The 16,522-nt window shown below is 38.1% G+C and overlaps 1 protein-coding gene across 6 annotated transcripts in view; it reads right to left on the minus strand.

Moving 5' to 3' along the window:
- LOC148658232 (stromal interaction molecule 1-like) overlaps positions 1–16,522 on the minus strand; it is a 54,360-nt gene that overhangs the window by 23,794 nt on the left and 14,044 nt on the right. For all 6 annotated transcript variants that reach the window (XM_088639345.1, XM_088639344.1, XM_088639347.1 and 3 more), the window contains exons 3-6: positions 13,715–13,845; positions 9,874–9,988; positions 7,901–8,012; positions 7,436–7,551 (exon numbers count right to left, since the gene is read on the minus strand). In XM_088639345.1, the coding sequence (XP_088495471.1) occupies positions 7,436–7,551; positions 7,901–8,012; positions 9,874–9,988; positions 13,715–13,845 (474 nt within the window). The remainder of the gene's footprint in view (positions 1–7,435; positions 7,552–7,900; positions 8,013–9,873; positions 9,989–13,714; positions 13,846–16,522) is intronic.

Below are 16,522 nucleotides of genomic sequence, written 5' to 3' on the forward strand. Positions count from 1 at the left end.
GGGTGAGCTGCATATTTTGGGGGATGATTTTGGAAAGGCTCTATATGAGCACTTTTAAGTGGAATATCCACTGTGCTACACCTTCTGCAGCACTCTTACAATGTGCAATTAAGCAATGCTTTTTGACTCTTGACAGCTGTGAGTCTCATAAGCTACTGCACTGGTAGTCTTTTGACCTAGGTGTGCTCAGAAAACTAGATAAACCCATATCGGACGGACGTTGCCAAGATACAATACCTCACACTAATAGCATTACTATTCTGTTTCTAGTCAGTGGTGTTTCTCCTACTTCCTCTATACATGGAAAAAACTAATAAAAAAACCCAAAAGACTAAAAATGCACTGCCACCAATGCATCTAACAATGTTTTAAGAAACATATCCGCCCGACATCACTTGTTTTTGGCAATTTTAATTCCAGGCTCAACTGCTCCTGTGCTATAATACACCATTACTCCTACAGTTTCTTCTACCCCGCAGTTTTCTCAATAATAAAAAACTCACATTTACACTGAGTCACAAATTCAGAACATTTCACAGCACATTGAAGAGGGATCTACTTAGGAGAAAGCATTAGTGGCACTTTTTAGAAAAAAGACAAGACTCTTAAGCAAACACAAGACAAAGAAAAGGTTATTTCAAGGCTAGGTCTTTGTTAGTATCTTGATACTCTTAGAAGCTCAATAAGCAATAGAAACAGAGCTAAGTGCAGCCACAGTCAACACAGGGCAAAGTGATTCTTTAGGAAATTTACATATTAAATCCTGTCTCAGCTTACAGAAAACACTCAGTCCTTGTAACCTGTTCAATCACAATATATCTCTTTGGCAGAGTTGTATGGGTCATCTGTCTCTGGAAAGCAGATGACATTCTATTATTACATGAAAACAGAATGAATGGTTATGATAAGGCTCATGCTAGACGTGGTGTTTGCTCTTTTGCAATTAATTTTTGCAGTAAGAAAAACCATCCAATGAAGAGTACGCTTTTAGAAAAATAGCCTAAAATGAATTATAGTAGCGGGCATGAATAGAATAGATATTTTCTCAAAATGCACTGGAAAACATATGTAAACACCTGTAAACAACCCGTTCTATACTATAAACTGTATTAATTTATAGTGTGCAGATTTACAGAGTACTTCAAATCATTACCACATCTGTCTTAATTTTACGTGTCCAAAAATCCTGCTGTAATTTAAAGTCCAAGACATGGGCTGAAAGAAAAAAAAAAGTCATTAAAAGTCTGATTTTGAAAGGTGTTTGATCTCTACAGAAAAAAGCAAATAAAATATTGTATTTAAGTAAAATAAAAAAGGTTAAGTAGATGTGATATATTACCATAAACAGCAAAAGCACTCTGTACTTTGCCCTAATGCTTGCTAAGGCTGCTCCAAGGGACAATATTTACAGAATAATTAGTAAAACATTAAAGGAATTGTAAGTTGCAAACGCTAGCATAGACATTTCTAGTTCTAGAAATAAAGAACAGGTCACAGCAAATGTGCACTCTGGAATGAACTGTGGGGATGCTACAATATCACTGCATTTGTACTGATAACGGTACATAGAAACCAATCCAGCATTGTATGATCCTAAGGCAAACATATTGTCAGTATATCTAAAACAAAGAACCATTCAAAAAGCCATTTCAATGTAATTACAACTACAGTGGTGCTCTTCATCTTCATTAAACCCACATCATGTATAAAAATATAAATATATAAACTGTATATAATATACTATAAAAAAATACCCTAGCACTCTTAATACATTTAAACATTTACATATTCAAAACATTTAAATATCACCCTGCAACTCACATCTGGCAGCCCACTGAAGCTAAGCAGGTCTGAGCCTGGTCAGTACCTGGATGGGAGACTTTGGATGAGACGTAAAACTGAGGTCCTCTTCGTGGTCTTTAAAAATCCCAAGGTGTGTCTCGAAAAGAGGCAATTTCCCATTGGCCTATGCCAGTAATGGCCTCCTAAAACTCCCCATCTATGCAATGGCTTCATTAATCTGCTGTCATTAATCATGGTGTGTGGTTAATGTACTGGTGCACTGGCTGCTGTCACATCATCCAGGCGAGAGCCACACACTGGTGGTGGTGGAGGGGAGTCCCCATTACCAGTGAAGCACTTTGAGTGGAGTGTCAATATAAATGTAAGGAATTATTATTAAATAGTATCCAAAACTAAAACTCTTAACATGAGATGTAAGTTTAACCAAAACAGTTTATTTAAAATACAATCAAATCTGCAGAGAAATGTCGGAACTTTGTGTTAAAAAAGGCTAAAAAAACTTTTGTTAATAAGGATGGTTCCAGTTTTTAAACCCTATGTAAAGCTTAAAATCAACTGAAGATAAAATGAGGATTAGAAAACTACTGATAAATGTCAAATGAAAAGCCCCCATAAACTTCAAAGCCCATTAATTCTGGTAGTACTAATAAACTAGACATGCAAAAAAACAATGAAGCTTAGCTCTGTAGTTACCACAATGCATGTTGTACTTTGGGTTTGTTTCACTTTAATTACATTTTGCTGAAAGTTATCAATCCTTAATATTTCGGCATTTAAAAGTAAATAGAGCTTAGTATTTCTCTTTGATGTGCAAGATAGAGGCAGTCCAGCTTTCTAAACACAAAAATGGAGTGGATAGCCTCTTTTTGTTTAACTTTAATATAATAATTATGAGATTATAGATTATATTGACATATAGGCACTGACAAGATTCCTGGATATCTATGCAGTCTGCTAGTAAACTTGAAACCAAATGGCTATCTTTCATTTGTGTTCGTAATCCTTTGTCATCATACTATAACAAAACATTGTATATGATAGCTAACAAATCAGAATCACCTATTTTTGTTTTCAAAGGTGGTACAGAAACATCATCTAAGAAAGGCATAATATAAAGTACTGTACATTCACAATTGAGCATTGTACTGGATGTCCTGAAACAATGTTCCTGAACAATTCACTCCTGTCTCCTTTAGTAAGACCCATTTGCTTTTTCTCCACAGCTGTCATAACCAGCCTGTGCACCTACTCCTCTGCTTCCAAAGGCCAGACAGATCTTAGTCTTAGATATCCTAGAAGTGGGCACATTTGACAGCTGGGACTCTTAACTCCACAGACACACAAAGCAACATGCCAGGACCAGACTCAGCTCCCACCTCTATCATTTCACCTTCCTCTGTGTTTCTAATAGCAACACACTCCCTCAGATCAACCCTGCAGAGCTCTGGAGCCCAGCCAAGCGCTAGTCTTCTAAGGCTGTTTCGCCTAGGAAGATAGCTTCCTGTGGAGGGAGAGATCCAGAGCTTTCTCTTCATTTCACTGAACATCTTTCCCCACAGGTAAAAACACTGCACTTTCCACAGTAATGCAGTAATTTTAACACCTGAACTTTTGTTTTTACCACTCTATGAGTATCCAAGCATTTCTGCCCCTTTAATTTTGTTAAAAGGATTATTTTTTTCACTTCGGTTTCCCTTCCTAGCTTCTAGCACGCAGAGCTGCTGGTTTTGAGTTTTTTCCGACTGAATGTTAAGCCTGGATCATTCAGTACACAGAACAGAACTCCATCATTAGAAAACTTCACTGGCAAGCTTAAAAAAAATGTACTGTAATAGTACTCCCCACCACATGTCATAGCAATCAACTTTCGTCAGAACTGAAAGTTTTGTTGGGATAGTTACCATGGCAGATAATTTAAACAAATACGCTATACAATCGCTAAAAAGACACGCGATAACCCAGTTGTGAAAAAAGCAGGGTCACTAAATTAAATAAGCCACACCCCTTATCCATACAACATAATGCTTTCCAATGAAAAACATCAAGCCTACATACAATAAATGTTTGGTTAAGGATACTCCCATACTGCAACTGAAATCTCATTTTTCATTTAAAATATTCTCAAATAATTAAGATTGTCCCATAACTCATTACCACCATTGCTAGAAGAAAAGCTAAATGTAAGAGCATTTTATATTTAAAACAAAATGCAACAGCCTCTTGTTTTTAATCACTGAATGACATGGAAGTCTATTTTAAAGGCAAAACTCCTATAACAGATAACACCTGTGTTGGGTCTTCACAAACTAGCTTCTGAAAGCCCTTGGACAGCCTGTTTGTGACCCCTGCTGTAGAAGACAGGAGGCTTAATTTATTAACAGGCTGTTTCTAGTTTCCTTCAGACACTGCAAATCAAGACAGTCACCACTGAGAAATAAAGGACTTAGTATCAAGCTAAAAAGAGCTTTTTGCTTATAATTCTTTGATAGTTAATAAAGAATTTCTTGACCATAAGTTCATGTGTACTTGCATCTTAAGCCAGGAAAAATCCTGGAATGCAGTAATGTCAAGAGTTGCCTGGTCAACACTGGGAAACTACGTACAGAGTAGAATAGACAGAAGATAAGTGGGATTGTAAGTTAAAATATACTACATAAATCAAATGTGTGTATTTAAGTCCTGAGTAACTTTCCTGTGTAGGATTTGAAACTAAAAATACCCGCCTACATAATGCCAAGAGGTTTAAAACATGAAACATCCTGAAAATGCACAAATACAGTGATTTGCAATTTCAAAGATACAACAGAAGGTGAGCAAAAGGCATATAACAAGCCTGTAACTCAATGTCACAGGCATTTAGTGAACAAAATTTCAAACACAGTTAAATTAATTTAAATGAAGCTATAGTGCAAAAGGGTAAAGCTGTGATTTGGTATGGAGTTGCAGGCATAATATCATAAGTTCCACATCTGAAAATACTTAATTTGCAAGGTACTGGATTTATAGAAGGGCACTCAAAATATACAACATTGTCAGTCAATTTGTATAATGGGTCACTATAGGGCTTGGCTGTTATTATACTTAACAGATGTGGTGCCAATGGGTACTTATGTAGTTTATGAAGTCCCACTGAAACACTGGACTATTCAGTTCTTAGGCCAAAGTTCTCTGACTGTTGAAATAAGTATACTTAAGTATGAAATAAGCTATGGCACTACAGCGGAATGATAGGGTTAAGCAACGCATCTCTAAAGACCTTCAATATTTTTTAAAGACCCTTTAAATACATCCTAAAGAACTGCAAATTCTCAATATACAAGAAAATACACTACCACATAGAATGTCTTTGTAGTTATCAACATTTTTCATCTTCTCTGCTGGGCTGTAATGCTAAAGAAGCCCTCATGCTAACTGTGACTAGACCACATTTCCGCAAAGTTTGGCTTTGGGGACATATTAAGTGGCATCCGAGATAATCCTTGTTCTTAATGGTTTAAATTAGCCGTGCTTACCATTAATCTGGGCAAATAACTGATGTTAATGAGACATACTTTTTTAGATCCTGCTGTAAAACCCCAAATGAGATAGCAAGCCCATCAGGTACTTTTAACTAAGAAAGGGCAAAGCAATAAAAAACTGAAAATGTGTATTTCAGACTATGTAGGTGGCGATGAGGGTAATTTCTTAAATCTTAGCATCACAGCTGGGAAATCAGCTGTTATCTTGAATGAACATGACAACACATGGTGGAAAATGAGGCCATTTGGCCCATCTTACACTTTTGGGTGTTTAGTAGCTAAGTGAATCTCAAATTGTGTCCAGCCATTTCTTTATAGAACCCAGAGTTTAGACCTCCATAACCGGGCTGGCTGGTTCTTTTCTCTACAGAAACATTTCCTATTAGTGATCCTAATATAATACCCTTTTAGTTTCAAATTATGATCACTGTGCACATCTGTATGGCATACAGTACACTAAGTATAATGATAGCAGATGCACCAAAGCTGTTGCTAGATGTTTTCTTTCAAGCGCATTAAAATAAAGTCACAGTGCTCCTCAACTGATCTTTAGTGTTTCACCTAATATTCAAGTAAGTGTTTCAGGTAAGACTACGAAGTCAGCAGGTCAAATAAAATAGTTGACTTGTGTTGACTCCTCTTTGATAAAAGAGAAGAAACTGGGCTTGAGGTCTTTACCTGCATTTGCGAACTTAAAAATGCCTCACTGCTAGGTAATAAATTTAAGTGTGGCTTTTATGGATTTTTATGGATAAAGATTTCACTGTAGGAAGAGACCAGCATAAAACACTTCTGAACACAGATGTCAATGTCCTCAATGGGAAACTAAAACCATAACTGGGGAAATGAGATTTCCTGCAGAGAAAAACTACAATCTGGAAAGAAAAATGATCAAAATCTTATGAAGCCTAAAAACATTTCACAGTCAATTGAGTGCATCACACAGAAAAACAGAAAAATAAATTCTATATTTTACATTTAGTAAAATCATGCCAAACCACATTTTGATCAAATCACAAACAGTTCTGTTAGAGCAAGATGTCCCTCCAACTTTTTAACCCCCCAACCCCCAAACACAGATTCTCAATACTTAGCAAACAGACAGTCATCTACAGGAACACAAGCTTTCTTCATTAGTTGAGACAAATAAAACTGCTCCAAGTCAGCTTTGCTCTTAAACGGTTCTTTTAATTTTGGTCCCAGTGGGTTCTTCACAACCAGGGGGCACAAGTTTAAGGAACAGTTTATTTTCTGTTCTGAAGGAGATCATGTTGAACGTAAAAGGAAATAGTGTTCACAGTGCATCTTCTGTTTTAACACTCAGATTTAATATTGCCTGATTTTAAGGCAGTTATTTTATATCCTCGTTGACATTCAAAAAATGTTAAATAATACATCTTAAATTATGAGCCATAAATCGACATACTCAAAACATTTCACTTCCAATAACTCTGACCAGCTTTATCTTAAAAATGTATATATGCAATAAAAATGTTTTAACAACAAATTTTTGTTATTATGGTTTGGGGATATTAAATGACGTTATGTTTAATTTCATGGTGTAATAAAGGTTAACATACAAATTGGACTTTAATCTGTATTTCTTAGCCAATTAGGAAAAAATAAATCAAAGCTACTTTAACTTCAGCAGGACTCAATTTTATGGTATCTGGTGCCCACTTTATAGGGCTTTTATGAAGTTACTTGATTTACTCTTCCTTTATGCTCAACCCAATGAGACCGTGACCATTCTGAGGAATCTTATTTGGCAAGAAAACAGAGGTGGAGTGCCCTTGTTGGGGTATTTAGAATATAACAGTTTAATTGTTCCATTAAAATGAAATCAAAAGTCTGATTGTGGTATTACACCAATAGCGTACCTTAAACATATTCCAGAGCTCCAATGTTTATGGTGTTGTAATTAACAGAAATCCACACTGAAGTTAAGCTTTAAAACTTTTTTTGTATTACTGGCTGAATTGTGAATTCCCCTGTGAATTCTGCAGAGTAAAGCTGAGAACTCCGTTAACCTGGGCGTTCAGGAAATGCAAATAAAGACAGTTCCCAGCACAAATCTCCATTCCACCCCCAGCGCTACCCAGAAGCACACTCACTCATCGGTGCTCCAAACAGCACAGTGTCCAGGGCCTTCAGCTGGAGCTTCTGCACATGACTGCGATCCTGGATCTTCAGCACGGAGCCAGTCAGAGTAGCGTTCTTCATAGCCAGCCTGAGAAGCGTTTAAATAGGTTTACATGGCTGTACACAGACCTTTGACTGTGCAAAGTTTGCAATTGAAATCGTTGCATTTCAGATCGTGCCAGTACACAACATGTTAAGCACAGAAAACTTAGATTTATCATGTTTTATGTGTCAAAGTATGGGAGTTTAATCTGAGGCTGGAATTCCAGCATGTGTTTCCTTTCATCTGACCAAGTCTATGAAGTCTTGAAGACAAACAAATATTTAGCGCACGGCATCAATAACAAGATCAATGCAAAATGTATGTGAAAGCACTAAGATGCGTGCATTCAAGCATTTTGTGAAGAACATAACTAGGACAACTGACAGAAACTCACCGGGGCATGGCACTGCCATTGAGCAAAAGCTTTCTGAAGGCCTCCTCATACTGCGGTAACTCCACATAGGTGATGAGCCACTCCACCACCTCGTCCACAGTCCAGTTATACACTGCAAAACACAAGGGGCCATGCAAACACTGAGCCCTGCAGCTCTTGTGCATGTGTACATAACAGTTTTCGCTCACTAGATCACCAGAAATCTCAGGACAGCAAAGGAACAACATTTCAAAGGGCTATAGAACAATGCGGCACTGAGATGTAGGTTTTAGTGTTTCAAATAACAAAACAAACAATAATATAGCGCTTAAAAAAAAATCTGGAACATTTTCCAATGTTTTCAGATAGAAAACAATATCAATCAAAATTAATACTGTACCGTCTCTTTTAAGAGTGAAACATTCTTACAGCATGAATTCATTCAACATGATTCTAGATCTACACCACACTCAGTGGAATGAAATAGGTTGGGTTGATCTGAAAGAGCTATGTAGTCCGATTTTAATGTAATATTGGGTCACTTGGGCACACTGCCTGGTTGTGGTGAAGTGTCATTTCCCTGCGCTGAAGCCTCAGCCCAGCCCAGAGGAGAGCTGCATTGCAGCGAGCAGCAGGGCCAGGCTGGTGGGGCACAGAGGCAGCTCCCAGGACACAGCTCTCCCGTCACAGATGCACTGCTCTGCTCTGAGTCACAATGGAGCAGGAAGGAAGCACCCACTCTGCTAACTCAATCTAGTGCTTTTTTCCCCAGAAAGGAAAAGATATTTCAGTAGATGATGATGAAATGCAAACGTTGCTCGGCAAACATGATCCAAATCAGCATGGTGCACCTAAACGTCCTGTGGCGTCCTTCTTACTCATCTGTAATATGGTAATAGGGTCACCATTAAGGACTGGGTATTAATTTGCTTTGCAGATCCGACTCTTAAGACTTAACAATCCACCCTGGAGACAAACAAATCAGGCGCTGGTGTGGGAAAGCCAGCCAAAACCCTAAAACAGTTGCCTGCTGAGATACATGGAATTGGAGTACAGGATGTCACACTCAAGTGGTGCCCTGGAGAAGTGAGGTGTGCAAAAAAATCCCCAATAGTTGGCGCAAGTAGTGTTGTCGTTCACATCACAGGCCATGCGGTCAATACAGTGATGAGAGCAAATGCTACAGATGTTTAAAAACAGATTTTGCATTGACTCCTTTAAATTGTACAGCTCTATCTGCTTGTGAGCAGAACCCACAGCAACCCTGCCCATACACTCAAACCCTAATGGTGCAGAGGTACTGAGCACAACAGAAGACTAAGTTATGGGAGGCAGAACATAATGCAATAAAGTACATCACTGGCATTATGAATGTATCAAATGCCAGACAGCTGTGATAGGTGAATCGGCAGAACGGTTCTCCAGGAAGGCCAACGGAGAATGGCGCTCACAGTTCCCGCCAGTACCATCACGCGAGCTTCAAAAGTAGACCTCGTATGAGCTCAGAATGGAATGGGAAAAGTGGCTTACAAAAAAGTGTAACCTGATCTACTTGTCATAACTAAGTCCTTTTCCATTCCAAGACTTAAAATAATAAAAGAATCGATGCCATGGAATACCACTTATACCACTTACAGTTGGAAATAAAGCTAAGTGTCTGCTGTAACAAAACTCCACAAGTGTATGGACTGTGCTGCCTTTCACACTAACAAAATCCAGCTCCCTGTTACTTCCAGTTAAGTGCCATTAGCGGCCCGGGTGGAGATGAGCTCTGGGAATTACCGAAAAGAATGAACACAGGCGGTCCCATCCTAAATCTGTCTGCTCTTTGACACTCATTCCTGTTAAAAACTAACAGGCTGCAGGAAGCACCTGCTCGGGTTCGAGCCCTAAGTGGATATCTACTCTTTATCTAGAGGGGGAAATGAATCTGCAAACTTATCTTTATGAAGTGGCCGCGCACGAAAAAGAATGAACCACTTATACATCCTTACCTTCTGAAGCCTTCCAGGAGTTCCAGAGATCCTCAACGCTGATAAACTGGTCCTCTCGGTGGAAGCTGTTGTGCTTGGCCTTAGGATCGTGATAGTTCAGATCTTCTCTCAGGAACTGTGGAGCAGAGGGACATCCATTAGTCAGTGAATCATTGACAACTTCAATCACATTTGTGAAGAAACCAAAAGCTCTGCACAAAAGGCTAGTTCTTGCTCTGCAATGTTGATTTAGTCTTAACAAGGGCAGTCAACCGTACAGCAGAGTCTAGTGCATGTTTCCACAAACAATAAACCAAAACTGGTTCAAGCATGTTTTAATCCTTCTTAGATCATCATTGTATAGTGATAAGCCTCTTCAGGGACCAGAGTCATACTTATCCTTTTTATTTTAAATTAGCCTGGCAAGAAAGGGGTCGTGTTCTTAAATGGCATGATCATGGTCTTTAACTTCAGTTTAATAAGATACTTTGTCTTGCCTCAGATACTGTGAGCATCAACTAATTGTAAAGTTGAAAGCTAGAAATGACAATGTTTTGCAGACTACAAGCCTTTAGTCTTTTTACTTTCCATCACCTCTTACCATCTCCCATACGTAGTGAATCCAAATGTTAACATATATTTTTTACATACTTTCATAGACCACTTCAAGTTTGTTTACAGTATCTCTATACTTTCGGTTGTTGTTGGGTAGTTTTTTATATGGAACCGTACTGTGTGCACTTTAATGTCATGTGTAACATAGCTCAGTTTGTGCATACACAATTGTTTACAATATGAAACTGGCCAAAATGGTGTGGACCTTAATAAGACTAAGAGTCCACAACAGGGAGGAAGCCAATCATTTCCTGGCATCAAAAAGGCCGAGACATTCTGTCCTTTATTACTGGTAAAGGTCAGTGTGAAAATTATGACTATTTAGTAAATAGTTGTTGGTTTCAAAAAAAGTTCAAATCCACCATAAAAATAATTTCTAAGACAGCAGCAAGTGTATACAATATCTTATACATTTAAATCTACATGAATATTATCTCTGGCAAATTAAAAATCCTCTCATTTGGCCGTTTGATTATGATAATTTAGGTAAAACAGATCTTTAATGCACCTAATCACATTATACACAACCAGCTGCTAAAAAAAAAAAGAAAAATGTGTAGCTTCCCAAGGTTGCGACATAATTCGTATGTGGCTAATTTCTACCATGAATCCTTGCTAAAGGCTAGATGAGCTAAACAGACAGCAGTCAAAGCCCTGGCTCGTGAAGTGCAGTCTGTGAGCTGAAAGCTCTGCCCAGCCATGTTCTCATAGCATAAAGACCTGGCTAAGTTTCAACAGACTCCTCCACACACACACTTACCCACTTGTGTGCGTATGGGCAGGTCAGGACCGCAATAATACTGACAAATACAGTACACCGTAGGCTGTTGCTCAGTCACCCCATTTTCAATGCAAAACGGAGTAAGAATGACTTGACGCATGAGTATTTGGCTAGTTTTCAATTTCACATTGTGAAAAAAAAAAACATCCATTTAATTACTAAACTTCCAACACCATAATCACTGTTTGGAATACCAGTTTTACAAAAATCCACTGAATAACAAACTGTAACTATATGCTTAGAAATCTACTACAATTTTACAAGAATTAACAAGAGTAAGAGATATAATTTGACTTTAAAAATACTCTAATGCTTAGAAAGTTAGGGCTAAATGTTCTATAACATGCTGGACTACAGAAGCAATACTTTCAATTTTGTTACTGTAAGATATATAAATGAATCAGTTAGACAAATAATTCGATCTTTTTAAACCCTACCCAACCCTTTCAAATGAATCACTGAGCTCTTGCACTAAAATGGCTCAAATGACAACAAGTAGCTCGATCTTGAATAAAACTTCACAAAACAAAATTCTATATCAAATCAAGAGCACTAAGTAGTGAAAAGCACACCCTTTGGTTAACTGCTTATGTTAGGCAATGCCCCTAACCACCAAAACACAGATCTGTTGTGCAGCGTGAGAGGGCATGAAGCAAATCTATGGATAAAACAAAATCAGGCCCTTCGAGACGAGGAGTGCATGTAGGAAAGAGAAGAGGATTACAGTATGTCACGCTGCAGGAAATGGAAAGGAGCGGGACAGCAGCCTCATAAACACATGCAGGCATAATACATTAGCACAGGTTCACCGGTTCCAAAAATGTGGCACAATATTAAAACTTGTCAGCACTGCAAAATTCAGCAGTACAGTACAGTTGATGGGCCAGGGTTGCATTAATTTTATGCAAGTCCATGCTTCTTGGTATTCAGCTGTAAGGCATGTGAGCGCAAACCATGAATATAGATGAAGAGAGGTCATGAAACAGGCAAATCATTTTTGTCATATTCTGTGAATTGCTGCACTCTCAAATTAAAGGTTCACACAGCACTTCTGGGCTTGCAAAAGAATGACAGGACTCAAGATAGATGGTGAGTGATGAAAAGTATTCATGCGCAGTCCTAAAATGTAACATGAAACTTCAGAAGGTGGATGGTTATTCTATTATATTGAACTAAGAGGAGCTCAAAGTTAAATTTCACAACAGGTTACTCTGAAAGTTGCTGACTCACTTGCTAAGTGGGTTAGGAATCAGCTATCCTTGGAATATGCAGGCCTCAGTCTCAAATGGCACAGTGTGAAAGACTGAAGTCACTTGTGAAACATTTTTAAACTAAGCAGCAGTGCTACAAATACAAAATCTAGAAGGTGATTATTAGTGTTGAAAGGTTTTCTGTGGAGGCCTGAAAACACATCTTAGCATACTGGATCGACAAAGCCTTTCAGTACAGTCTTAAGATGAAGTATTCTGAGTTTTTTAATAAAGCTCATGAAGTATATAACTATAACCCACTCACTTGCCCTGCTTTCTGAACCCAACTAAAAGTTCTCAGGAAAACCTTTTACCTTTCTGTAAATTCATAATAATAACAATAATACAAAATAATCCCATACACTTTTTTAGGGCTTTTCTGGACACTCCACTCAAAGAGCTAATGGGGACTCCCCTCCACCACCACCAGTGTGCAGCTCCACTTGGATGAGGCAATGACAGCCATAGTGCACCAATATGCTCACCACACACCAGCTATCCATGGGGAGGCGAACAGACTGATGAAAACAATTCAAAGATGTGGATTATTAGGAGGCCATGATTGGTAAAGGCCAGGTTGAAATTTGGCCAGGATGGCGGGGTAACACCCAGATGCCATGAGAGTGTTTTAAACTTGGTTCTGTATGTCAAATGTAGGGTGAATTGTCACCTATTACTTAAACAGTGTAAGACTGTAGCTAGCTTTGGAATGGCTGTGCTCTTGAATACAGCAAGCGACTGATGGGAGAGCCAGGTCTTAGTACAATTCAAGATGGCCATGGAAGTACACAAGTGCAGACCTCAGGCTTGCACCTGCAGAGAATACTAAAACCACAGTGTAGCTAGTTTGGTTAAAATTGAACTGCAAATGAACCCCTTCTATGCTTTTAAAGGTAAGCTCATCTAAAGTAGTCATCTTACTTACTATTACCGAGTCACTCATGTTGCTGCATTAGTTAGCTCTCTTGCACACAAGTGAGAAACAGGCAGATTCCAAGAAACCTCAACTGCATATTAATTCGCTACTGACAGAACAAATACACAAACCTGAAAAACGTCCGACTGCACTCCAAGCTAACAGTTTAAAGCGTGCAACAGTCAATTTCACCTATGTGTGATAATTATTATTGACAAAGAGTTTCAAAGAGTTTTCCTATGAGCGAGAACGCCAGAATTTACTGTCTGACTCATCCCGTCTGCCCAACACTGCACTGACCCCATCGGTCTCTGCCACGTCTACGTTTCCATTGGCATCATCGTCCATCTGCTTGTGGATGCTGCGGATCGCTTCAAAGCTCAGGTTGGTATTCTCATCCTGGCACAGGGCCTCGTCAATGCGGCAGAGCTCTGAGGGAAACAAAAAGGCCATCACCGATGAGTGTGCAGTCTGTTGACAAAAGAAAAATAAGCACTGCACAGTCCTGGACTTCATTCGCCTGCCCTGGGGAACTCCGATTCATGCTCAAGATTGGATTAACCTGTAAAGCTGTAAACCTTTACCTTCCAAAAGAAAGCCTTTCAACAGGAATAAAAAAAGAAACAGAATTTCCATAAAGCACTTGCTTTCAAGTTTTCCATTTTTGGAGAGTGTGGAAACCAATAAATGTAAAAATACAAAATCAAGTAGGGTGGTTTCTCAGAACAGAAAACTTAATGTTGTTCTTACAGGTTCTTTTATAAAGATTGAAGCCTTATTACTTATGACCACTGAGTGCCCAACCTATCTAATGGCATTTTAAACACTAGAGGTATTAAAACTTTAAGTTACTGAATTAAGAAAGTCTAATTAAGAATTTCATAGTTAACGGTGACATATACTATCATTCAAAGTTACAATGTTTAATAAATGAATGGCATACATACACAACCCTTAAAAATATTTCCTGTATGGTGCATGGCTCTAGTTAATTGTTAGCAAAGACGCAAGCTTTTCCTGTGCCATTACAGTATATTGCCAAGTCCAGATTATATACCAGTGATTGATGACTTCCAAAGGATCTCTAGTAAACACTGCGATTGAGATTAGTACTCCAGGAATGAATTAAGTGCTTGCAGAAATCCTATTGTGACGACAATGCTTTCTTGTTCACAGCAGGAATCATGAAAGTGAATAAATATAGCTGAGGCATTAACTAAAACCAGTAACCTTCTATTTATAGCATGAAACATGTTACAGCTGTTTAGTCACGGCACTGAACAGGACTCGTGTAGAAGTGTACTTTCTTTTCACAGGATACAGAAAGAGAAAACCAGATCACTTACATGTAAATTTGATACTGTAAGCAAGGGATTGTGTGACTGTGAGCATGTCTGTTTATTCTGCAGATGCATTAAATGTTGATATTTTATTTACAGTATAAAAAGCAAAAGGCTCAAAATCTTAACAAACTTAATTCGAAAACCAATGCTGTCAAATGGCAATTATCTGCATATTCAATTCCAATATTGCAGGTCGACATGTATGACATCATGAGGAAAAGGAAAGGCAAGTTAAACAGGATTTCAGATATAATTAAGAACAACACATTTTAACAGTCCATTTCGGCATGAGATTCTAGACTCCAAATATTCTACATAACATAAAAAACCACAATCCTCTGTTTTTTTTTAATGCAAACCAGCATCATAATACAATTAACAGAATAATCCATTCTGAACCTAAAATGAGCCCTGTACAACACTCGGGAGCACAAATCATTCAGCTTATTTCTTTAGCCAGAAAATCTAAGCATCATCATTTGTCTTAAATGTGTATCCTGAATATGCTATAATCATTATGTTCACACAGCACCAAACTGGATGCACAATCTTTGCTCAGTGTGGTTTGTGTAAGAAAGGTGGGGCATGCTTGCATGAAGCTTAAAGTTTTTCTTCAGAAGCAAAATCTGCAGCACATGAATGCGTATGCCCATCTCTTACATCTCTAAATATTTAAATGTGTACTGTGTAATGTGATTTGAAACTAAAACATTCTTAAAAACTGAACTTCCACATAAACTACTCTTAACCACTTTAGCACAAAGTTTCTGATAAAGATTTGACAGAGTATGCAATGTATACAGGCCCAAAAAACTAAACAGTGCTGCCTGACATTACTTTCTTTAAATATGCACTGCTACCAAGTGGTTTTGAACACAAATACATGACCAGACTGAATAACAACTGCCTAATAACTATAATAGACATGAAAAATATTGGAAGTATTGGACTCCAGCTGTTATGTTTAATGGTAAAGTTCTAACACATTAACTGTAGAGAGATACAAAAACAACTGATGTCATCCGAACAGTTATTCTAGAAAGTGTACTGTGAACTAGTAAGAAACAGGAAAAAATTAGGAATAGCAAGGATAGTGCCAGGAAGAACAGGATTCTCCCAAGGAAGGAAATGCTTTTAATAGGTATGGTGGCAGACCTATTCCATCATGTTTATAACCTTCGGCTATTAACCTTCGTTGGCAAAAGCTGAAGGGTACACAGAGACATGTTCTGTATCCTATCTGGTTTCTGAAGGAACATCACTTACTGCTATTTCGAACTGCTGCAATTAAACTTCATAGTCATAACACTGCAGCACAGTATTCTTAATTTATCTACAGCTCCACGTTATCCTGATCCCCAACACAGTGTTCTCAATTTAGCTACAGCTTCATTTTATCCAGAACCCCAGGTCAGTATTCCAAATCCATCTTCAGTTTCACTTCAGACTGACACTTTGTAGTAAAATGTCATATTTCTTTAATTTACCCCCATCACTCACTGGCTAAAACAATATTTAATGCTGGAGAAGAACTGAACAGATTGTACTTGTTTGCCTGGTCAAAAAACAAAACAAAACAAAACATTATATCACACTAACTTTTCAGATGAAACAGCTCCTGAAACCCAAGAGCAAAATATTACCCTGTACCAGTACAGGAGTAAAATGGGAGCTCATACCTTTACAACTTCTAAGAGAAAAAAATGTTCATGTCATTATGTCTCTTAAACAGTCAGCATTGTGTGCCCTCTTGCCCAGCACCTTG

The sequence above is a fragment of the Lepisosteus platostomus genome, chromosome 7 (assembly GCF_059453375.1).
Source record: "Lepisosteus platostomus isolate fLepPlt1 chromosome 7, fLepPlt1.hap1, whole genome shotgun sequence".
In the NCBI taxonomy this organism is placed as follows: Eukaryota; Metazoa; Chordata; class Actinopteri; order Semionotiformes; family Lepisosteidae; genus Lepisosteus; species Lepisosteus platostomus.